A 24978-nucleotide genomic window follows, 5' to 3' on the forward strand; every position below is an offset into this window, starting at 1 on the left:
TAATAATAATAATAATAATAATAATAATAATAATAATAATAATAATAATAACAAAAATAATAATAATAATAATAATAATAATAATAATAATAATAATAATAATAATAATAATAGTTGTTGTTGTTGTTGTTCAGTTGCTTTAACATTTAGGGGGTCCCTCCAGCAACATCGTCCCGTCTATTAAGACCACTCTCCGGATTGGCCAGCGGTTTGACACGGCTGCCCACCTCCTGCTCACTACACGTGAAATTGATGCTTAACAGCCGGAACTTCGCGCCTTTTAAAATCTTGAATGTCATTTCCACTTCTTCATAGGCGCCGCGTTGGCCTTCAACCCCACATATGCTGCAGATCATAAACAGCTTCCGCGAGAGATTGAATTAAAGTTTGGAGAACTGGTGGGGAGGAGGGCGGGTTCCTGGTTCCGCTCGACCTTGCCGTTAAACGCGGCATATTCATTCTACATTGTATCACCCGGCCTTGAAATCCGCGTGTGATGAAATAGTCGGGCGGCCACGCACGCGCTGGTTGCACGTCCCCGTTCCAGAATTCGGTTGCTAAGGGAACGCGATTAAAGGGAGATTCCGTTGCCTTTTAAAAGAAAACGCTTACCACGTGATCAGCGGTGACCAGTCCAAAACAAACCGCCGCGCGACGTGAGACGACAGCTCAGGGGAGGGGGGCGCGCGAGAAAAAAAAAAAAAAAAAAAAAATAGTAATCATGCTGCCCAAAGAGCGCAGGGTGCCCGTGGCGCCGGTGCGCGTCGCCTGCGCGTACGTGCCCTTCCCGCGCTCCACCTGGATTCACCCGCAGGTGCCGGCGGACGACTTCGACCGCGTCTGCCAGAACATCTTGCGAAGAACCAAGCAGGTGGAGGTGGAGCTAGACGGCGCTCTGTGCGTGTCCAGGAAACAGCAGAACAACACTGAGTTCGCCATCCAATACAGGAGGCCGTATTACAAGTAAGGACGAGCAAGCCGCGCGAGTCCGAACTAAACACCCCGTCTGACATGAACAAAAATACCGGACCGAACCTTGGTATGGATTGACAGAGGTGCAACTTAGAGTGGGCATTTCCCAGTTTTGCTGTGCAGATATTTGAAGTCACCCAACAAACACGCACACGCACGCACGCAGAGACACACCCGCGCACACACACTCCCCATTTGCCCATGATTTATATTGTTATTTTATTGGCAATCCATAGAAAAGAAATTAGCTTTTAGAGCTGCGGATGAGACCTTCAGGTCAACTTCAGATGTGGAACCTTGCAGTTAAGATCATTGCCAATCAGGTGGGATGCAGCGTGATGGTAGACCTGCTATAATGTTAATATTCGCCATCTGCTCGCTGGCCAGCCCGCAGCTTCACTGACACTCTGCTTTCAAAAGTGTTCGCTCGTCCCCGTCATGGGCCTTCTGTCGCGGCGCATGGCCCGACAGTCGACACGCAGATGACGGAAGAGTGGGCCTCATTAGAAGGTCATGGTTCTAAGAGGGGAGGGGGAGGAGGGACCGACCCATTGTGCAATAAAAAGTGATTACACGATGTTCCTAGATAAGTAAAAAACAACATTTGTCCTGTGTGAAGAGCCTGTTTTAATGTTGCATGACAATGATAATCAAATTTCACCCCGTTATGATTTGAAGGGACACACCTGGGAACTGCTGTTAACGCTGGTTCAACATTTGAATTTGAAAGTATCTTTTAACAGATAAAATAACAGTTGTAACAGCTATGGTGGAAAGAGAGATTTTTCTTCTTTTTTTGTTTTGACCTCGAAAGAAGCTGATTAGACATGGAAATTTCAGACTAAATTAAACTGTTTTTTGTTGATGGTGCTTGGCAAGATGGGCAAGCAAGATATAGGCATTGAATTTTGCAGGGCAGGTTTATAAGTAAAAGATTTATATATAAAAAAAAGTGTATAAGGATTAACTCTAACAATGACACATACATACATATATATGTCTACACACACACACACACACACACACACACACACACACACACACACACACAAACATAATTGTAAAGTCAGCACTGGTCACATAACTGTAAGAAAATGCACATCTTTTGCATAATATCCCCTTTTCGAGCATGACCAATATTTTTTTTGATGTGTATTTCATTGATGTTTGATTACTTATTCTATTATTTTTTTATATGTTTTTCTTTAAGTTTTCTTTCATATGTTTTAGGTTTTCTATCCCATTTATTTTCTTATTACTTTTCATGTTTGAAATAAATAATCAAATCAAATCAAATCAAATCAAATTAATGTACAAAACTTCCCACGCGCGCCCATGCCACTCTCTTTCTGTCCAGGGTTGAGGAGAAGCCGAGGGAGACCGACAATTTGAGTCTGAGGCTTCAGCATCTGAAGGACAGGAAGCAGTACCATGGTGACTTCACCATTCCATATTGTTATATTTCAGCCTACAGACATCCCAGCAATGCCTTACGTGCACGGTTGAGGAGTCCAGTGATAGGAGTTGAGACTAAGTCAAACAATGAAAGGATTTTGGTAAGATCTATTAAGCCTATTTTTTAAATGAAAAGCAACACTTATACTAATACTAATCTCTTTAGTCATCCAATATTGAAGGAAATTAATGTTTTTTTTTTTTTTAAATGTTGCTTCAGCAGAAAGATGTGCAGGACGTACTGGGAAGTCTGGAAAACACCACAATGAAGATCTCGGTCTCCCAGACCAGCAGCGGCAACAGTAACAGCAGCAGCAGCAGTAGCAGGAGCAACGGTAACAGCAGCAGCAACAGCACCAGCAGTAGCAGCAGCAGCAGTCGAGGAGAGAAACCAGGTCGCCACAAGAACTGTGAGGAAACGAGAAGCAAATTTTTACACGCCAATGTTTTAGGATGTGCCAGGGAGCAGGATTTCCCGTCCGCTAGCACACACATGTACTTTCCAACACTATCTAGCATCAAGGCTGGCAGACCGCCGCGTCCCACCGAGTGTCCAGCCTCGGGGAAGATGCAGGGTCAGTGGGAGATTTCCCTCTCGGTCCACCCACATGACTTCCCCACCACCACTTTGGCAGTTGAAATGGCCGCCCATGCGCAGTCACCAGTCCAAGGCAAAGAAGAGGCACCTCGGGCAAACTCGCGAGCCAGCCCCTCACCGGCGGTCCCGCCGCAGCACGAGGCCTACGACCTCATGGCGGACTTCCCGGCTCTCAAGCCCCCAAAGAGGGAAAGGCTGCTCAACGCGATGCGGGATGGGAACGCCAAAACCAGGCCAGGAGACGGTAGACGGGGAATATTTTACATGCCGAATCACTACCACCACAAGCCTTCCTATCAGCGGAGGATTCAGAGTGTGCCCCGTGAGGTCTCCTCCATCTGTGCCGGGGTTCAGAAAATCTCACTGGACCTTCAACCATTTGGCTCGAGCGGCCAGTTCCACTCCCGGAGCATCGGCCGTGAAGAGCTGAGGGCCAACAACCACCCACCTCCTGAAGGTAATAAATCTGCTGCTTGTCTCCGTCAAGCTGCACTATTTCGAGGTCTCTCCCCCACATCAGTCGGTATAAAAAAAAATCATCCAGGAAATGCAGTCAAGTTATTTTATGTTGTTTTCTAAATCAACTGCAAGCTGGAAATTTGCAGCTTTTTTTTCGCCCCTCAAAGCCAATTTCAAGGATCTTTTGATCAACCTCTTTCTCACACATAGTGACTTTACAACTGCCTTTAGCGCTTTATTGACTTGCCTCAACTTGCGAGTCAATCCTGGATCCACAGTCGTGTCGATAGCTCAGTGGTTAAAAAAAAAAGGCAGCAACTTTATAGTCGCACAAACATACACACAAACGTGGCATCTGTTTGCTCGACTCCTGGCGAAGAGCTCGAGCCCGAGCGGAGTTAGCGCCTCCTCGGATAGATGACTCAGTGGGAAAATGTTTTGGTAATGAGGGGATTATTGTGCACTGGCAAAGTGAATTACACAGCGAGCCATCAGTGCTGGTGCGGAACAGAGCAGTGGACAAAAAAAAGTGCAGGAGAATTCACATGTGCTGGGAGCAGGGAGCAGGAAGATGTGTTGAAAGTATTTTCTGCAGGCAGGCCAGATTCACCCAAGATATAGTGCCCCATACCCTGTATGGTACTCTCAGGTTTTCCATTTTCTATGCTGCACAAAAAAAACCCACAGAAATTCCTCAACTTAAAGATTAACTGGGTAATATTGTGAGATTTTTAAGAAGACACAGCAACATGAAGTGGTTACATTTTAGATTGTGACACTCTTTCACTTAAGTCCCCTGAGGGACTCCGAATCCTCCCTCTCCCAAGCTCGCCAGTGAACTACGGTGGCCTTTGAGCAGAAATCTGGATACCTCGTCCACCTTCTTCTTCGTTGGTTTATTTGAGGAAGTGAGCATTCACCCTCTATTGGAAATGTGCTGTCCAACAAGCTGGATTGTCCACATTTGCGTCCTTAGAAATGTGGTGGTGCAAGATGGCAGCTAACTCTAGCTCTCTGAATATTCTTATAAAAGAACCATTCTGAACAAAGGAAAACAAATGACTTTTATTGTACTGTGAGTAAACACATTTATTGATGTATTTATGGGCTGTAACTTAAGCTTTTACCAACACAAAAATCATAAATTAAGCCATTTTACACACTGGACCTTTAACTCAGACCTCAACCTTCTAGAAGGGGAGGCGCTCGTGAGCCTCACCGTCTGTGGCGCGACTTGACACAAGTGCAGGTCAGACAAGCCGGCGTGCACGCGAGATGGGTATGCTGCTAATCCCTCCCCTGCCTGCTGTGCATATTGCTGTTGCAGGTGCAGATGGCGTGGGCGGTAATGCCAGGTCCTGGGCGATAGTTGCCAAGGCAGGCATGAGGCAGGCAGATGCCCCCGAGGAGAAAGCCAGACCTCACAGCTCTCCGCAGATAAATGACATTAGCAGAGCCAAAGGTAAGCCTACACCCGCGCATCTCCGATACCCTTTCACATCGGCGTGTGCTGGGAGGAGGGTGAACGTGGTGGTGGTAGTGGTGGTGTATTCTCTTACATGGTGGGCCGCATGAAGAATTCATTGTAATAAAAAACAGAAGAAACAGTTGGGAGTATCATGTTTTGCAAAACTGAACAAGCCGACGGCCGGGCCGCGTCCTCGCTCTCTGTCCCTTCAAACGCCGGACTTCAAAAGGTTTTCTCGGCCTGTGGAAATTTAAATATTCACACAGGAACATGGTACAAATTGTGACGTTGTGGTTTATTCACGAGATGCAAATAATGTTGACTGTTCAGACGGTTTGTCGCCCATCTCCCTCACTGTTCCGGACATCATGTCCACACAGACGTTGACCTGTGTTTCACCTCTAATTCGTTGTTACATCATTTTTTCAATTGAGACAAAGGTCTGGCTTTACTCACTAATATCAATATTGGATCTATTATTTGTTAAAACATTGACTTTTAACTTTATCAGTTGCAGAAGATGAGTTGCGTACAAGGCCCCCGGGTCTGACTGACAATAAAGAGGAATGACTGCACTTTTGGTCTTTCCCCAGTATATGTTTTCAGAGAATGAGTCAAAATCAAGACCAATGAAATGTTTTGCTCGCACTTGCAGCTGATGGATATTTATTTGTTATCTTATCATTACTTATCCTCCAAACTTCTATGTTTTTGCAGCCATGAGGCCAATGTCGCAAAGTGGAAGTCACCGTCCGCGGGCGAGGAACGTATCCCGGTTTACCAAACCTGGCAACCCCCGCAGCCATCAGGTGTGTAAGACCGTTAGAACACACAACGTTGTACAAATACTCGCACAAATCAGTCGGCTGCTGTCTGCAGAATCCCTCGTACTTATCCCTCACTTTCCGTGCCACTCGTAACGACCTCATGCATTTTCTATACATCAATTTCATTTAATGAATCCCTCCAAAAAGGCGGTAATGACTACATCAATCTGCGACAAATTTGAACGGCTCACTGATCAAATGCAATTTTAGCAGTACTCAAAATCAAGAGTCGTGGGGCAGGATTTTCTTTGAAGTGGATGTAACTCTGCGCCGACCCACATCATTTCAGCACTATACTTATCCTGTGTTACTGCTCACTTTGCTACCATCTGAACCTGCGCAGGGTTTATAGAAAATCTGCAAATCCTCAGTCTGTTGCAGCTCTTCTTGTTCTGATGGCCTGAAGCACAGAAACATTCCTTTTTGCCACACATTTAAATCTGTGAATACAAGTTAAAAAATTCAAGTATTGGGAAAAAGAAAAAAAAAGAAAAACCACAAATTTATTCAAAAAATGCAAAACTTTCATCTACTCTAAATTCATTGCATGCAAAGTAAACTTTGTCTAACCTGCTCCTGTTTAAATTTGAATGATTATGGCTTGCAGGTCGCTCAAATTAAAAAAAAAACAACGGTCTGAAAATGTTTGTATATTGTGGGAAAAGTTTGACATACTTGGGTCAAACAGGCCACGGAGCTCTGGTACTCTCAGCGAGGAGGTCGGAGCACAGCAGGGCACTGTTGAACTGACAGGCTGTTAGTGGAGAGCTGTATCAATATTCTGTGAATATCAACATTTATTAAATGTGTTTTATTTTCAAGAAAAAAGTGTTGTTTTAACTTTTAGGCTATTAATCAGTCACTTATTGATGAGGAACTGAAATTATTACATGTATGTGACTTGTATGCCCACAAGGACACATGTTTAGTGTATGCCTGTTGTGTTTTGATCAGAAATTTGGGCAGGCCACATATTTATTTGATTAAATACAATAATTAAATGTGATCATTAGAATGTTATACAGCTGTTAAGGATGCTCAGAATTATTTATCTTCATATTCAAACAAGGGAGTTCACTAATTAATTAGACCTCCCCCACTCAGTGCTGCTCACAGAGAGAGGAGCAGAGTTAGAAGTTCCTTACCAGGAATCCTAATTTGTGACACTGGTATCATCTTGGAGAATAATTCTCTTCGTTCTTGCAAGTTGCCTGAACTCTGAGAACTTCTAGAGAAACACACAGGGACTTCACAACACTTCATCTGCAGAGAACAAATCTGCCACTGCTGTCCCTTAGCTGAAGGGATTGTTAAACTGTGCATTCATGATCCAAACTATGGTAGATTGTAGTATTATTATCACCCAATATGCTAAAAACCTACAAAACTGTAAAACCAGTCGGTACTATTCTTAAGATTCAGAATTGATTCCCCCCTCACTACGATCACCGTCTGGGGGGAAAAAAAAAAAAGATAATGTAGAAACAGGAGATGCTGACAAGTTGACGCAGCTGTCCACCACTCGTGGCGCTTGCATAATTGTAGTTCTCAATCAAGCCTGAAGCAGCTCAACGCTTGACACTAAATGTCTGGTGTTGTGAAAATACCTTCAAAACTCCAATTCTCTCTTTCTCTCTCAAAACAGCCTGTAATTACACATAGCCGCATTCATCCACTGTACAACTGGCAGTGGCACAGCTGAGTGCCTTGCAAAGAATGCAAATTTGCTGTAATGAATGCCGCCACTCGATTGGAAATTCTGCTTTGCATCGTTCAACAAAAGAGAGTCTGAGGCAGAAAAAGCTGCTCGTCCTGAGACTTAAACACATGCAGCAGATTCCGCTGAGGTCATCCAGCGGTTCTCCTCACATCAGAAGCTTTCAGCTCACTTTCTCGATGAGGTTGATATTCTTCAGGGTGTGTTTTGAAAACCGCAATAGACACTGATAGCCCCCCGTGTCTTCCCAACACCTGATGAAATGGAGTTCTTAAACTAATGCACAAAGGGAGAAAACATTTTAAAATGCCAGCCTCCAGGAGGAAGAGTGAATTTCTTTGGCTGATCCAGTTTTCTGCTGAGACTTGGCAAGAATATGAAAATGCTGAAAGTGCTGGGTCATCCGGAAGACATCAAAGGTGATTTAGACAAAGGTGTTCTGTTTTTTTTTTTTTTTTTGTTCTGTTGCAACTATAGCAGCAGGGTCTAACATTTAAAGTTCATTTCAAAACTAATTGTTTTTCTGGCCTGTCAGTGAACTCCACAGGAGTGAGAAAAGGCCTCTTCTGTTTGCTGAGATTTTTTTTTTTTTTTGTCGGAAGCGCCTATGCTCAGACAAGAAGGTATGGAATATATCAGTTTGTGATATCACAATGGGATGTCACTCTTCCAGGTCTGCATCTGCCACTCAGCTGTCTCGTTTTTCTCCCGTTGCAAACGTGGACGGTGCAACATCATCCATTTAGGCAGAAAGCCAAAATCCACAGTTATTTTTCTAGGTGGCTGCAAGCAAAGGGCTAAAAAAAAACACACTTTTATTTAAGATATAGAGATTTACAGGGGGATAATTCATTATGCGGGGCAGCTCCAGTCAGGTATGGGACTGCGGGACCTGGTGCTTTGCTGTTCTTTTAGGAAACACTTGATCTGTTTGTGGAGTCATGCACACCCAGCTGCGAGCAGAGGAGTCACAGGGAGTGTGAGGGAACCCGAACTGTTGCAGCCTCCCGCAGTCCTTAAAAGCCTCTTTTGTTCCAATACACCTGGGACCGTGCCGCAGCAGGTAAACAGAATCTTCCCCTACACTTGCCGAAGAAACAAACAGAGCGTCGCCTTTGCCGAAACCTTTCTCCAGCGCCCCCTGCCTCCTGGCCCCTCTGATCTATGACCTATTTAAATGTGTGTCTCACTGTCTCTGCCACTGTGGGCCTCGGCGGTGGCAGCAGCGGCGATGGCGGTGAGGGCTTACTGCACTCTGAGGTTTCGTCCCCTTTGGCCTCGCCACTTCCAATCCGACGGGATAATTACCGGAGCTGCGATGCGCATTCCCCCGAGTGGAGGAGGCAACACCGGGGTCGGTGGGTGTCAGCGGAGAAATGAGATGCAAGGAGGTGACGAGCCCGGGCGTGGCAGAGATGGAGGCAGATTGCAAAATGCATGAAGGGGGACGAGTGGGGGAGGGGCTGTGGGGGGGACCGGCGTCTGAAAGTTTGTTTTTTTCCCCTCCTTCTTCTTTTTGGCAGCAAAACAGCTGACGCAGGGACGGAAGTAAATGTTTATAGGGAGTGAAGAGGTTATGAGAACTGTTTCCGACAGTGACGTGCTGCAAAATGCATGGAGACAGTCCCGCTCCCCCCGACGGCCTTGGCACAACCTGAATATTCTGCTTTTAAAAGATTTTTCATGAGGGCGGAGGATGGAGAGCGGGAGGGAAAGGGAAATAGATCCAGAGAGGCTGAGAAGCCTGAAATCCCGTCAAGGTTAGGAGCGAGAGTTCAGCACATGCTGAACAAGAGCTCACATTCAAAAAAAAAAAAGTCTGTCATGGTGGCTCACATTAGACCAGTTATCAGAGCTCTGTTTTTCATCTGAGACTTTGCATTATTGATCATGTTAAAGGTGAAAATGGCACATTTATCCCTACGTATGAAGGCTCTCGCTTATCGCTAAAACCGATACTTTTGTTTTTCGAACGAGCAGCTGAGAGGAGGCCTCAGAAGGGGGAGGGACCACTTGCCTGGGAAATATAGGAATGCCTTGTTTTGTTTTGTTTTGATGTCACAAAGGGTCTGTTTGTAGAGTTGCAAACACACACTGATACAAGGAGCAGGTAAAGAGGTAAAGAGATTTCTGGGAAGTTCACTGGAGACACGTACTAACATTGGGAAAGTAAATTCTGCTTCTCAACACGAGACCTTCATCCAAACATTTGCCTGTGTGTAGGGGGACTGAAATTAAGATTTTATTTTCTTATTTTTTTGATGAACAAGTAGCACTTAACCATCATTTGGAGGCCAAAGCAGTAGTAAAAAAGAGAGGAGGGAAAAAAACAAGAAGCAAACAATTAAAATGTTCCACTTTGGGCAGATAGGGGAGGAGAGCAGCCAAGAAGTTTGGTTCGGCAGACTGATCGATGGCCTGCCGCTGATGTGGGGCTGTCAGGAACAAGACACACTTGAAGGGGCGGGTGAGGGCAGGAGGGCTTGGTGTGGAGGAGGAGGAGGAGGAGACGGTGGCCTGTGGCCCCTCAGCTGGCAGGAGAGGCGGCAGCGGAGAGCAAAGTTTCCGCTCCTGCACGCTCCTCTCCTCCTCCAGCTCATAGTCTCCCAGCTGTTGCTAGGCTACACAGGTCCGCCATGATCCCTCTGACAGGTGGCCTTCCCTTCTTTCGCCGTTCTGTTACCATGAGTGCGTTTGTGTGTGTGTGTGCGTGCGTGCGTGTGTGTGTGCGTGCACACACGTTGCACGTCATGGAGGTTCCCCAAAATCAACAAATTGGACGACGGAATGTGAAACAATGGAAAGTCAACGTCGGCCAAACGACGGTGGCGCCTCCTGCCTGGCGCCCAGATGTTCAACTCCACCGGCACCGATCAATTCTGAAATTCCGATCACGCTCGGCAGCGCTGCTCTATCCTCCTCGCTTTCCTCATGCACACTGCCATTTTTCTTAAAGATCTATCAGGAGGCTGGTTTGTACCTCAGTGTAGATGTATCAGGCAAACTGCAAACTTGTTGCCACCTGAAAGCCACGGAGGCCTTAAAGACGCTGGATAGATTCTTCATTTGGTGAAAATAATCTGGATGATAACTATTTTTGTTTTGTCTATATCTTTTGAATCTTTGCTCACAATGTGACTTGTCAGGCCACAACAACACACAGGGAGAACATTGTTCTCCACAGAGAAAAGCCCCAGAATAAAATAAGAAATGGAACAAATGTCCCATTAAGTGCACTCACACTAGAAAAAAAAAAATATCAGAATGTATCTAAGAAAAATGTATCGGAGCAGAAGTGTGTTCTTTACACTTGTGACTCCTTTCACAGTGTGAGGTGGAGGTCTTGGGATGATGCTGCTGGCCTTCCAGGAAACACCCACGGGTCCATCTCAATTTGGAGACACAATAGTTGCCGTCCATGTGGTCGCGCATAATCAGGAAGTCTGCTCCGCTTCCTGTTTCGCTTCCAGCACCCTTCTTAACCCTTCGCTGTGAGGGAAGAAGAGCCTCTTAAAAGCAGCACATTTATACCCTAAAATCAGAGTAAATTAAGGTGAGCTGAGGCTCTCTAAATCCTGTTTTGTTTCTCTATATCCTTCCTAAATCACAGCAGAAAACAGACTATTCTGTAGAGTACTGAGCGGAACAAATGGCTCAAAAACAGCTTGCCAAGTGTTGAGACGTTTGTCCTTTTGGAGCATTTTTTTTTTTTTTTTAACAATCTACATTCTGTTCTGGAACGACCCCTTCGCCTACTCTTCTGGCATTTCTGAACAGGCACAGATAGATGGGTGGCAGAATGACTGAGTGTCTGGCACCAGAGCGCGTTTTACTGTCCCGTCAAAATGCAAATGAGAGAACATCATCACTGTTATTATTAATATTATTATTATTATCATTATCATGGTTCTGCACTGCACCGCTTTGCATCTTGCCAATATTCCTCCTCTGCAGTCGCTGACCGGGTTGGTACCCTGCGCTAATTAGTCAATTTGCTCGTATTTGTGCTGTGAATGTGACTTAACTTCCAATTTCTCTGACGGACATCCGTAATATTGGACGAGGCTGTGTGCTGTGCCTGTTATTTAATAAGTCTGTCGAAAAACCGTCCCACATTTTTCCTTTTTTTTACTTTTCTTTTTTTGAATGAGATATAAAGTCTTTGAAATAAGTGATCCATTTCACCACGGTTGTGCTTAAGGTTTATGAAATTGTTCTGCCCAGCATTGCACTGTGACTGAAACGAAGACAAACTTTGGATTAGGCAGCTTAATGAGTCTGAAGAAATGTGTGTTTCCAGCCACGCCGAGCACTAGCTTACAATGTATTAGTTCTGGCAGTATTAAACACAGACTTATTAATGTGACTGTAGTGTTTTCTCTCTCTCTCTCTCTCTTTCTCTCTCTCTCTCTCGAAACTGCAGCAGTTTCTCATAGTTTGTCATTTAGTGCCACAGGTCATTGGCCGAGAATAAAACAGTTGAAAGTAATTAATCTTTTACAGATATGGGTTTAGCTAAACCATTTTGCACACTTAAAAAAAACAAAAAAAAAACATCAGTAACGTAGAATTCCCCCACATATCCCACTGATGTGTCTTCAAATATCATTGGAGAGCATCTTAACAATCAATCTGTGTTTTCACTTTTGCATGTTAAGAATAGAATGTGAAAAACTGTACGTTCTGGTTCAGTAAAATGTTTTCTTTTGCTTCTTTGTGTAAAACAGAAAATGTTTGATATTACTTCCTTCTCAACATTTGGCCCGTCGCTACCAGTTCTGCACGTGGAAGAGTTGTTTCCTGAAGTCTAATAAGCCGAATATCACGTGCCGCTACTTTAACGACTGACAGCGCGACGCGTTTGCCACTTACTTATATTGGCTGGGCAATAAAATGAGGTCATAAAACTGGAAATAAAACATGTTCCCCGCCGTGCGCAGCCAGAGCCGAGTGACCAATCAATGGCACTGCATTATGTGATACTCTAAGCAGGCGAACGACATGGAATGTTTCCTAATTCCTTTGGATTGATGCTGTGCGTCCGTTGGGCAAAGAGCCAACAGAAAGAGTTTTAAAGGGCGAACTATCTGTCACCGGAAACAAACGCTGTTGGCTGAGCAAAGCCTTCAGTTCGTTTTTTTGTCCTTCCAAGTGGAAACTTGTAAAGTTATTGTCGTAGCAACGTCAGGCTAATCATTTCAGCAGCCAGTTGCTGCTGCTTCTTCCTGGTGGTCGTTCACGGATTTTCAGAGCTGTTTTCTTTTTTTTTTTTTCCCTTGCACTTCTTGTGAGCATGTTAATCACGAAATGCAAGTATTTCAAAGCAGATAAATAATGCTTTGTAACAGATTCTTCCTCTGTGGTTGAGGGAGATTCCAGGGTTGCAAACCAAGCAGCACTAAAGAACCTCATTCGCCTTTGTGTATAAAAGCCTCAAATTGTTTTTTGGGAAAACACTGATACCTTTTTTTTTTTTTGGCATGTTTCTCGCCGCTTTGTGTTTCTGAAAAGACAGCGGCGACGCGCTGAGAAATTCACACATCTCTTCACTTATTCATCGGCTTTTGTCGAGGCCCGAATGTTTATCCGCTCTTTCTTTTGCCTGCGTCGCCGACTCCTCCATTCTCACGCTCGGGCATATTTATTCAAGCGCTGTCCTTTCTGTGTCTAAACTCTCCTCGCTGACTCTTCTGTGTGCTTCTCCTCTCCCCCTGCAGCACGTCGGAGCTCGGTCGCGTCGAGCCAACTGCCCGCCAAGATTCCGATGCTCCCGTTTCCCTTTCCAACAGGTAAGGCGGCTAACGATCTCGTCTACTCCCCCGCCCGCGAAAACATAAAATCACCTTCCGACCGTGATCTTGCGTGGGAGGACTGTTTTTTTTTTGCGGTGGGCGCCGCAGCTGTCGCTGCGTTTGCCGTCGATTTGCATTCTGCCGAGCGAAAAAACGTCGGCTCGCGTTACGACGTAAACGGGCGGCAATAAATCTTCCTCGGCGGGGATTAAACAATCTTTGCCAGCGCGGTGTTAAGTATGAGTCACGTCGTGCTGACAAGCGGCAGTCATGTGGCACAGAGGGCGTGTGTGCGTGCATTGGCACGGCTTGTATTTATTACACAAATCAATACGCATGTGTGCATTTGTGTGTTAAAAAAGGCTTTTATTTGTCCGCGTGTCACTCCTGATTGATGCCTCTCATAAGACGAGCACAATCAGGGATCATTCCTCATCTTTTCTCCCACTCCTCCTCAACCCCGACCCCCAACTCGTATTTTATTCACCCTCAGCCCTGCAGCGACTTCTTTCCTTCCTTCCTTCCTTCCCCTTCCTCCTTCTCCACGTTTTCTGTGCGTTGGCGCCACACTGGTTTCCACACTGCCGCGTGTCGTCTTCGTTAATGAGCTACGAGAGCTCCCAAATACGGAGGATCTTTTGGATGGTGGCGTCTCTGGTTGTTTGGATTCTCGATGTCCCCGGCGTAGTGGAGAGTGTCCTGGCAATGATTGTGAAAGGAGATCAGGGCTGTTTTATGGAAGGCTGTCCAGTCTGACTCAGCACACGGAGGAATTCAAGAAAACCAGGATGTGCTCCATCACCGGTAACTAGTTCTGATCCATGCCTCCAATCGCAAACCTGCCCGTTCCTGGATCGAGAGTCACATTGAGAGTGGATATTGTCACCAGTCTGCCAGGGCTCTGGCAGTGGGTTCTTTATTTTGGCTTGCAAAGTCGAAGCAATATTTAGAGGAGTAAACGACTCAGCTGAAGAGAGAGTCGGAGGCTCGGAAGGAGTGAATAAAATGTTGCTGGGGATTCTTTTGGTTATAGAACGAAAGCAAAAGTTCAAGGCAGGCTGACGTTGATGCCAAAGTGGAATTTAACTTACTTGTCTCGAGGACAAGTCGAGAATCACTCCTGTTCTGAAGGCTGCACTGTTTATTTATAGTCTGGCTATATTTTTGTCTGTGTTTGTTAGCGAGAATTGCTTCTTACTTAAGAATAGGAAAGAGAAAGAAATTGTCTTTTCGTCCATTTCAGTTTTGCTTGTCTCCTGCCCCATGAAACTATTGTAAAATGTTCTGAATTCTATTTGAATGGACTTGGGGGGGAATCAGACCGCTAATCAGTGGTACGTCACTTCCAGTAACACCACTGGTCCAAAAGCAGAAAGTGCAGGGAAAGTCTGCTCTTCCTCTGTTATGTCATGAATCATTTGTTGAGTTTGTTATTTGAAGTTTTATTGACAGGCTGAAAAAAAGTGCACACCAGATTATTTCCCCTCTTCCATTTTTCATGCTGTGGCAGCACACAGGAGGTTAATGGACCTGACTGGCAGGCAGGTGGGAACTTCTCACGTAGTCCCATTTAACAGTAACAACATGACAGCAACAGGTCTGCAGACTGTGAAGATGTTCGTTCACCCTTAAAAACTGATGGAAACACTGTTGTGTTGCTACTATTTGAATGTGTACAGAATTCTGACATGATTTGGAAGGAACACATTTTGTCTGTGCAAAAACTGTACTTGATTGAATAAATATTTTTGGCACAATGAAGTTTTCACAGTTTTTTCGGAGTTCAAGGTTACTTTTTTTTTTTTTTTTTTTTTTTTTCTCTAGCTACTGAGCTGCAAAGATTCCCAACAAGAGAACAAAAGTTAGACCTCATTATCAACATTTTGGCTCTAGTTTTATCTGCTTTTCTTCTGGTGCTGGATGATTATTAAATCTGTACTTTCAGACCTTAATTTACCAGTTATTTTCCTAATCCATCAAATTTGCTCATTCATCATGCAACATACAAGACTGGTTTACATGGAACCACCAGAGTGGCTTGAAAACCAGAACAATTCACACAAATTCTCCCTGATCTCACGCTCCCGCACTTTCGCAGTATGACTCACCTCTTTTGTCTACTTGGATGAAATAACCCCCAACTCTCCCCCACTGCCTCGGCTGTGCTATTATGAGCTTATCTCTTTGACAAAAACACTATTCAAGAAAACGCAATTCAATTTTCAAAAGAAATAAAATAAACTAAAAAAATCTGTTTTTCCATTCCTACCAAAGGTAACTGAATTGACACTGGCTTTTACCGATGCGCCCACGTTATCAAATTAAAAAAATAATAAAATATTTGTGATCAGCATGTTTTTAAAAAGCCTGTCAGTTGGCCCAAAATGAGCGTTTTGAGTTGACACGTCACCTTCAAAGCCGCCGCATACTGATTTTTCTTTTAACGCCACCCTGAAAAGTGAATCCGTGCTCTATAATTACTCACTATTAGGCTTAATGAGGCGACTCTGTGGTCAGCGTCGTCGCCTCAGGAGTTGTGCGTGATTTCCCTTTGCTCATGTGTTGGGCAAATTGCCAAAGCTGAATAGTAAGCAGGTGTGAGCTTGAGTGCGTATGGCTGTTTGTCTCCCTGTGGCCCTGCGATGAACCGGAGGCTTGTCCTGGGTGTAACCCCGCCCTCACCCTAAAACAGCTGGGACTAGGACAGGGATCAGGGCGGATGGATGGATGGATGGATGGATGGATGGATGGATGGATGGATATAGGCTGACCAGTGGCTGGGTGTTGTTTTCCTCATACGTCTGATAGGTGCGCGGAACAACAGAGGGAGAAATCTGAAGAGGAGCTCTGACACAGCTAAACAGATGCTTGCTTCACCCCCCCCCGTTAGCTTCAAACACATCAGCCTAATAGCTGCTCAGAGATCACACGCCTCTCACGCCCCCTCCCCCTCCCCCTCCCCTCTTCTTTGGCGGGGCCGCATTACGCCTTGTTGAGGCGAAACGAGCAAAGATTTGACTGAGCCGATGAAGCCCGTTATGAATATTTGACAAAGCTCTTTAAAATTACATGGGCCCCCGGTTGAAGTGAAGGGGAGGCTGATGAACAACGGAGAAGTAAATGAGTGGAAAATAGGAGAAGACGAAAAAGAAAGAAGCCGGGGAAAGGGGGGGGGGTTCTTTAGAGAGATCTCAAACTGCCTGGCTTTTTGACAGTGTTTTTTTTCTTTCTTTAAACTCAGGGAGGTTTGGCCGGACTCGGGGCCCATCTTAGACTTATACATCTTAAAATAATGATGCCGCCCTCATTAATTTTCCACAAGTACATTTGATGCAAGTACAGCTGCACAGCCCATCGATGTCATGACGAAGTGGGAGGTTTAAGCCTTTTGTTAACTGGATACAAAATAATATATACATATGTGTGCGTGTGTGTGTGTGTGTGTGTGTGTGTGTGTGTGTGGATCACGGTGGCACTCAGAAAATCTCAGGTGTCAAAGAGGAAGAGAAAAAGACAGATAGATAGCAGTGAGGGAGGAAGAAAAGTGCAGAAAAGAAGGAATAGGATGAAGAGATGCCTAATTCTGTTTGGTTGCCGTTGCTCTGGTGTAGGGGAACCCATTTGAAGAGCTCCGAAGGCGACCTGCATTCTTAAGATGTTTGGCGGAGGGAAAGCCCGTCGCCTCGGCTGTTATCTGTTTTTAATTTACTCTTTATTTGTTTTGTTTGATTTCTCACGAACATAAGCAAACGTACACATACTTCAAAGCCGCGGCCGGAATGCTAATTGCTCCTGTATGCCGTACCTTTTGCTTTCAACCCACTATCCAAGCGCAAAGGCACCTGCTCAGAATGGTGTGTCGGTCGACTGTATGTGAAGATGGGCGGAGTTATTGTTTTTCAGTAGGGGATAAGCGACTAGTGGACAGTGGAAATGAGACTCTTAATAAAACTGCAGTGTTATGTATGGGCCGTCAAGTTAAACGAGATGCACCGTAATACAACTATGCATTTACAGAAATGAGCAAGGCCTTGTCTTTTAGTGCCATGACTCAAGATAAACAAATTTTTACCATCTTGGTCAAAACACTTTAAAGAATTCGGAGTCTGATTCAAAGGAGTTGTTGAATTTGTGCATTTCTGGAGAAGTGGGTGACGGATGTGTCACCTTAACAGCTGCAGGGTTCTCAGTAAAAAGGTGAATTTCACATCTGGGGCCCACAGCCTGAACGGAGGCTGAAGGAGAAGATTGCGTTGGGTTGTCTGAGGAAAGCAATTATCTGCTTTGCCATTGCGCACCAGCAAAACATTTTTTGCTGCAAACCTTCTGCTTCCCAAACACAATCTCACCATTTATTGCTGCTCCACTGTTTTAAGGAGCCTCGCGCAGACGCAGGCACTTCACAGCATAACTAGATACATTTCAACCACTCCAAGTCCACAATCAACAGAAAAACACACTTCTAAAAGAAAATAGATACAGGAAAAAAAATGAAGGACAAGCAGGTACAAAAGGAAGCAGATTTCTCTCAGTTTGCGTTCATGTGAGGTTAGTTATATTGCATTCTGCTCTGGGCAGCAGCAGGGAGCTCGACGGAGGCGGCACCTTAACAATCCAGTGTGTTCTTGGTCATCAAGGGCGAAAGCTCATTGTCCCGATGGGAACAGAAACATCTTGGAAATGAAATGGCCGCACCTCTTCCCCGAGCCGCGGGTTGAATTTTGGCGAGGCTTTTCATTAGCGCTATCTCGGCACCGCTGCGGGCTCACTCACCATCCCAGGCTTCCATTTTTACTAGACCTCCATTCAGCGAGTTTTTTAGTTTGTTTCTTTGGTGAAGATGAGGAGGGACTGGAACATCATAACTGACGCCGAGGGCGACTGTCTGTGGCGTGATCCGATGTGTGTCAGACACAAAGAGGTGGTGCGAGGTGAGAGCTGCGGCATTTCATGGTTCATGAAAGAAGAAACTGAAAAAAAAACACCCCCCATGAGATAGTTACAATACTCCTCCAAATATCACAGTGCAATCGCACCGCAAAAACATCTATTACTTAATTAAGTTGGTACTTGTAGCCAATAAACTAAATGAGTTTAAACTCTCCAGGTAACAATCAGGACGAATACTATCAGTGTTTACTTACAAACTTATTGTTCTGTCACTGTGTCTAATAAGCCTGGTCCTTGCCTGGTATTGCATCAAGTGGAGTGAAATTAAGAATCGAGTTTGTCTCTAATCTACCCTTGAGTCTCAGAAGCTTGTGGCTAGCTGCTAACAAAATATGCGTCTAAAGAGGTAACAGATAAGCATGATTCCATTCAGAAGGTCAGCAGAGTTAACACCCTCCATTGTAATGCTTCACATACAAGGACATTATCACGAATGAAATGTGAATATCACAGTTGAAACGTGTGTTAGTTTTGCTCAAGCTAGTTCGACCAAACACATCTCTTCACCCTCATCCGAGCTCACCTACTGCTCTGCCCAGCACAGAAGGTTTGATAAAGCAGAGGCGTATTTTGTGATCTGCAAATTAAATAACACCTCGTGGTATCCGATAGGTTGCAGCCCTACTGGTCAGTGCGGTCGTTAGCATCGTTTAGCTAATTAGCAGCCTGACGATAAATATTCACGTTTCCTCTGTGTTTGGAGTCACCAGTGTAAAGCTTGGCTCGTAAATCGATCCCGACTGGAAGCTTTGCCGCAGAAGTCAAAGCTCAACTTGCAGCGGAGTGGATTCAACTCGCTCAGATCAATGGACGGATTCTGTTGAGAGACACTGTTTGGGTTGTTTTGACCTCCGCCGAGCTTCCTTCTCAGTTTGATTAATGTAAGTTTACATGGAGGCTAATCCTCTACACTTGCGGTGGCCAAACGGCTGGAACTTGTCCCAGATAAGTTGAGGTAAACGACAAAGTAAGCATTTGTCATGGTGCCACACTGAGAGACAAACAAGCATCAACACTTGCATTTAACACTTGAAATGATGTTGTGCATCACGTGTCTGTGCAATGAGTTTGCATATTCTCCTTGTGTGGGTTTCTTGCCTCCGACTTTCTTCCACAGTCCAAAAACAACATGCATTAGGCTAATAGGAAAATCATCCGTCTGTCTGAATGTGAGTGTGGATGGCCGATAAACTGGTGATCCCGACCTCAATGCAAGATATCTGGGATAGGCACCAGCCAGACAGCAGAACCAAGAGTTTGGATGGTGAGACATTGTATTTGTAACGGTCTTCCATGTCACAATGAAGTTTTCAGTATTTTTGTGAAGGCTTTTTTGAGTTGAGTTTATGTAATTGAGTTTTGGCGAGCGAGTTTGTGGGTTTGTGACCATTAAAGACATGACATGAACGTTTTTTCCTTTCATATGCGTGGCGTCCAACTGTTCCCTTCGCCCTTATGTTTTTGTTTTGCTTTTATTTGTCCTGTTTGAATTGTGGGTGGCGACAGAAGCATAAGTGCAAATGCATCACCCACACAACTGTTAAAAGGGATCCTATTATCGAAAACTGACTTTTTCTGTTTTTTTGTTGTTTTTTTGCCAAACAACCCTTGTTTATTGTTGGCAGTTGACCACCAAAATAAATTGACAAAATCTGTAAATGGCCCCTCTAAAACTGTGTGGGCAATCAATCATTAATTGCCTCGTCCACGCTTGCTTTCTCTTGCCCTCTTTGTGTTGTATTTAGAATGGATACACAAATGCTAACGAGGCAGATCGAGGTAGCCTCATTGTACACACACACGCAGAAGCACCCACGTACCCAAGGCTGTGCATCAGGAAGCATCGAAATGCCGTCAGAAGCGATCGCAGAAATCTCAGAAACAACAAGTGGAGCGCAGCACCTTTGTAGTTTCATATCTCGGTTATCATACAGTCGGGTTTCACGTTTGACGGCTTGATTCAAGTCGGCACTGAGAAAAGGGTTTGACTGCCGCTTGAGGAAATACAGCAAAGTCTGTAGTGTTCGAGGCAAGGAGGGGGGTGCGGCCAGCCACTCTGGAGCGTCCTTTTCACAGCGGCGTCTCACTTCTCCTTGAAACTGCAACCGACGATAAGACAGGCTGAGCCAACTCCTCCGAAGGGCCTGTCTGTCAAAGACCTCGTCGAGGACAAGGCCGTTCTGTCGGCTTCTTTTGCGGCTCACACTTTAACAGCTGCTTCCATTCATCGCAATAAAGAAACACAGTCGACTCAAGGAACTATCGCCCTCTGGTGTTATCTCTGAAAAGATTTTGAGCTTTACTCTCTCTATCATTTGACCTGCAAATTTAACTTTTTTCCCCCCCAAGTTTGTACCGTACTGACACATTTAGTGTTCAACTCTTCGAGGACAAAACGTCCAGGTGTTGGACGGTTTTTCTTTTCCATTAAAGTGGCCATGAAAAATGCACAAATTCAGACTTCGCCAAACTACAAGAGAACAAATGTAAATGCTGGCGCGAGACAATGGCAAAGTGCACACATGGAAGAGTCTCACTCTAAACGATATTGACGCATGTGGGCCAAAGCCAGGAGGACGTAATGGGAAAAGTAACATGCCGGTTGTTCAACCATTTGTCAAGGTCGTCTTTCAGTGAGATCTGGCCCTGGATTGCTTTAAATATCAACTCCAAAATCCTGCTCACTCATCTCGCCAGCCACAACCCCAGTCAGCAAGAACGTAGCGGCTAGCTGGCTAGCCTAGTTTCTGCTCATGGCCTTGCGGTAACAAAGGTGATTGGCTGCGGGACGGAATGTTCACCAAATCCTCACCTGAGGTTTCTAAAGGCTTTCTGCGGGCTCTTGGCCGGATCGACACGTGAAACGATCCAAAAAGAATTTAGTGAAACGTTTCATCTGCCGTGCCGTTTTAATGGAGCTCTCGTGTTTCTTAAACGCGGCCCGTTATTACTCATGCAGTATTCATCCCTCAAATAATTCAGCGTGCGGCTCAGCCGACAAATCATTGCTGCGCTGCTTCATGTCGGAGGACTTGCGGGATGTGAAGGCCTCTGCTCCCCTTGTGAACGAGCCCTCTATGAAAACGAGCCTTCCGCTGTCCCCGAAAGAGGCTCCAGAACGTGTCTGCAAGAGTTTTCGCCGTGCGGGTGACAAACCATATGATCTGAAACGCTAGCAGGTTCTTTCCATTTGAGATCAAATGGAAAGAACCACTTTTAACCCCCCTCTCTCCCAAATATCTGCAGGAGCTCACACCAACCCCTCTTTCATCTATGAGGAGAGGCAGAGTTTAAATTCGGCAGCGGGGAGTCACCCTTGTAAAACATTGAGCAGTGCACTTTAGGAAACGGGTCGCTTCAAAGAGACAGGCCCAGGATAGACATGTAGCATCAAATTACACTCCTCCCTGCACACGCTCCCCTGGCAAAATGGTTTGTTTGTGGCTCGGAGCTTTATATTGTTTGCACTACCCAGAGTTAAGCAGCGCGCTGGGTGTACAAGTCAAGGGCATCGCAAGGCAGCCTCCCCGCTTTGATGCATTTTTTATTTTCATGTCATTTTTTTTCCCCCATTTTTTCCCCCTCCTCAAAATTGCTGTCTGAAAACATTTGCGTGCGAACATCGGTGCGTTGGATGAAGCTCTACTTTAATGTGCGAGCGCCACGTGTGACATCCCGAACTAATTTGTGTTGGAGCGTCGGGGGGGATGTTGACTACAGTACGCCAAGATCTATTTGCAACAGCCGCCCCGCCATTCCGAGAGATGGCTGGGATTCCAGGCGCTCCTGAGGAGGAACTATGATGAAATTCAAGTAACTTGTTGACAAAGAAAAGGGAATAACACAAGACTGCACTGCTGCATACAGTAGTCACAGGCTTTACAGTGTAACTCTTCTTTTTTTACTCTTCAAATATCCACTGACCTTGAACACATCAATGGTTAATGCAGAATTTATGGTTGATAACTTAAGAGACGTTTACTTTCAATATAGCTGCTGCCCTCTGCAGGTAACTGTTCAGATTAACATGCTAATCTGTCACATTAGCTGTTCATTTGCTTAATTGCCGTGTATTCACTTTCTATTGAGGCCAGTCAGGACAATAGCCCAAGTCATCCATCCCTTTAGCTTGCAGTTGGTTTATGGTCCAGTCACACGTGTGTGCGTGTGACCTCCACCACCTTCTCCTCACAACTAGATTTACTGTAAACAAAGGCTCAAAGGCTGAAGGCCGTTCAGTATTTGGCAGATTATTTGAGCTGCTAACAGTTTAGAATTCATCCCGTTAAACCCGTGTTTTCTGGCCTTGACCGCCACAAACCCACCGCGGCCAAAGTTCAGCCTCGCTAACTTGGTTTAGCCCATGCAGGCCACGGTATTGTCTGACTGCGTTTCATCCATCTCCACGTCACAGCTTCGGTCCCAAGGTTTCAAAATGCACAAAACATGACTGCAAGGGTCAATCATGTGTCATACGCACACAAATATTATTGAGGAGATGTAACTTCCAAGGTAATAGTAAAGAAATCTTTACGTTGCAGGCACATTGTAATACCAACTGCACAGGTCATAGGTCATCCTACTGGCATGGATGAACAATTTTAGGACCATTGTACTTACCAGTCCTTTTCTCAAAGTAATTAAAATATTTCTTTCGCCACAATTTCTCATTTTATTCCTGGTCAACTGAACGGAATGAATGATTGCTGCCGCCTACAAGTTTGCGAAGCCTTTATACTCAGAGTTGTTTGTCCTCCGTCCTCTATTATTCATGGATTGATGCCGGCGAGTGTTCAGAGTCGTCAACTCTTGTTGGGCACAAGGTCGGCGCTGGGCCTGAGTGTAAAACCCTGCACCGGTGGTGCGACTGCAGCGACACCATTAACAAGCGCAACATGGCTCACCATTAATTTTTCACGGCGATTCTCTGGTTTCCCACTACAATGCCGTGATTCTAAAGGGAACATTTTAGAGACTACCTAACAACCCAGGTTGTATTCTTGCACCATTACCAGTGTACATTGGGTATTTTATTGAACTCTCTGCTTGACTCCAGTCTCCAAAGTATGATTTGAACAGCGTATTAAGCATAAAGGGTGAATTTAGAATTATCTATAATGTGGTGGGGGAACTAGACCTCTTTCTTGGTTACTTGAAGATCACCTATAATCCAAAAAGGCTTCTCCCATTCTAGTACCTGTGTTGGGAGTCACAGGTACCTCAGTGGGGAACCGCAGAGGAGTTGTTTAGTGATGTGTTGGTATTAAATCTAGTGACTGTAACACTTTTTGCTTTTGGCAGCATGAGAGCCGTGTGACTTGTGCCGCATATATAAGCCCACTGACTAGAGTGGTTTTCTTCAGAATTTTTCTTACACACAGGAACATAAAGGAAGTGGCTCACGCTTCGTAATGCAGCAAGTACACAAGGGGCGCGACTGCACGGACTAAAAATGGAGACCTTGATCATTTTTAAAGCTATTGTTAGGGGCACGCATAACTCCTCCGTCGCATAAGTCACCCGGAAATCAAACCAGATTTCAATTCAGCCAATCAACCAGTTAATAAAAGGTGCCTTATCCCTTCAAATGAGCAAAGAAGGAGAATTTTTTACATCTGTTTTTTTTAAAAAAAATCACGAGTCATAGAAATGAATTCTCCGCATTTTTCTTTCTTTTTTTCCACAGAGACAGGTCAACGAGCGAGTCACAAGCGACGACACGCAAAAGTCAGAGTGAGACAAAAGCCGTCGGGTGTCTGCAGAAGACGCCGCTGGACATGAACAGAGGCTGTTGTTGTCTTTTTTTTTTTCTTTTTTCTTTTTTTGCCCTGTCAAAAGAAAAGCCTAATAAATCTTTTTTTTGTCTTTAACTTTTATCATCGGGGATTTTTGCCTCGGCTGTTTTCGGACGTGATTAAATCCACACTGAGGCTCAAATCAGGTGAAGGGGAAGTGACTCGTTGCCAGGCAGCACTTTGGTTCATTAGGGCACAGCTGGGCGGGCGCGCACGCACACACACACACACACACACACACACACACACACACACACACACACACACACACACATGCAAAATGGAAAGTGGACGTGTTTTCCAAATGAATTGAGCAAAGTGTCGTAATAACAAAATCTCATTGTGCGGCACTGATGGTGAAATGCCGATTATTCAACAATGCTCTCATTTTCGCCAGCGGACGCCCCCTCATACATAATGCATCCAAATCATTGTCCCACCTCCCCTCTTCTCCTCCCCGCAACCCCCCTGCCCTCCCCTGCCATTCTGGGCTACAATGCATATTTCATCAAGTGAGTGAAATATTAAGCACTCTCATGATTTGATATTCCCTTTTAAAGGGGGAATTTCGGCTTCTATATTTCCTGCACATCGCTCGTGTCTCTTGTGGGTGGGGGCCAACTTCCCGGAAACGTTTTGTTTTTGTTTTTTTGGGGGGTTGGCGGGTGGGTGGGTGGGTGGGTGAGCGTATTTGTTTATCGAATGTGCGTATGATTGGTTGTGGCCGGAGTATTGACCAATAATTCAGGCCATGGGTGGGAGAGATTAACTAGGCTGCCAGGCCATCGATACGTAAACAGGGGGCAGGTGCGTGGACGGCACGGTGTTTTTTTTTGTTTTTTTTTTCAGCTCATCAGATCAGAGCGAGCGGCTTCATCCCCCCCACCCCCTCCAAGTCAACTGGTATTCCGGTGATGAGGAAGCCAAACCGGAGGTGCAGTAGTC

The 24978-nt window shown here is 45.1% G+C and overlaps 1 protein-coding gene across 1 annotated transcript; it reads left to right on the forward strand.

Moving 5' to 3' along the window:
- Positions 1–642: 642 nt before the first annotated feature.
- c19h1orf94 (chromosome 19 C1orf94 homolog) lies at positions 643–24060 on the forward strand. Its single transcript, XM_076011356.1, has 7 exons — positions 643–963; positions 2330–2528; positions 2651–3482; positions 4812–4946; positions 5670–5761; positions 13214–13285; positions 23925–24060. The coding sequence occupies exons 1-7, from the start codon at positions 722–724 to the stop codon at positions 23973–23975; spliced, it is 1623 nt and encodes a 540-aa protein (XP_075867471.1). The 5' UTR covers positions 643–721; the 3' UTR covers positions 23976–24060.
- The last annotated feature ends 918 nt before the right edge of the window (positions 24061–24978 follow it).

Source organism: Nelusetta ayraudi, unplaced genomic scaffold, assembly GCF_046127955.1.
Source record: "Nelusetta ayraudi isolate G7.1 ecotype Tasmania unplaced genomic scaffold, CSIRO-AGI_Nayr_v1 ptg000135l, whole genome shotgun sequence".
NCBI lineage: Eukaryota > Metazoa > Chordata > Actinopteri > Tetraodontiformes > Monacanthidae > Nelusetta > Nelusetta ayraudi.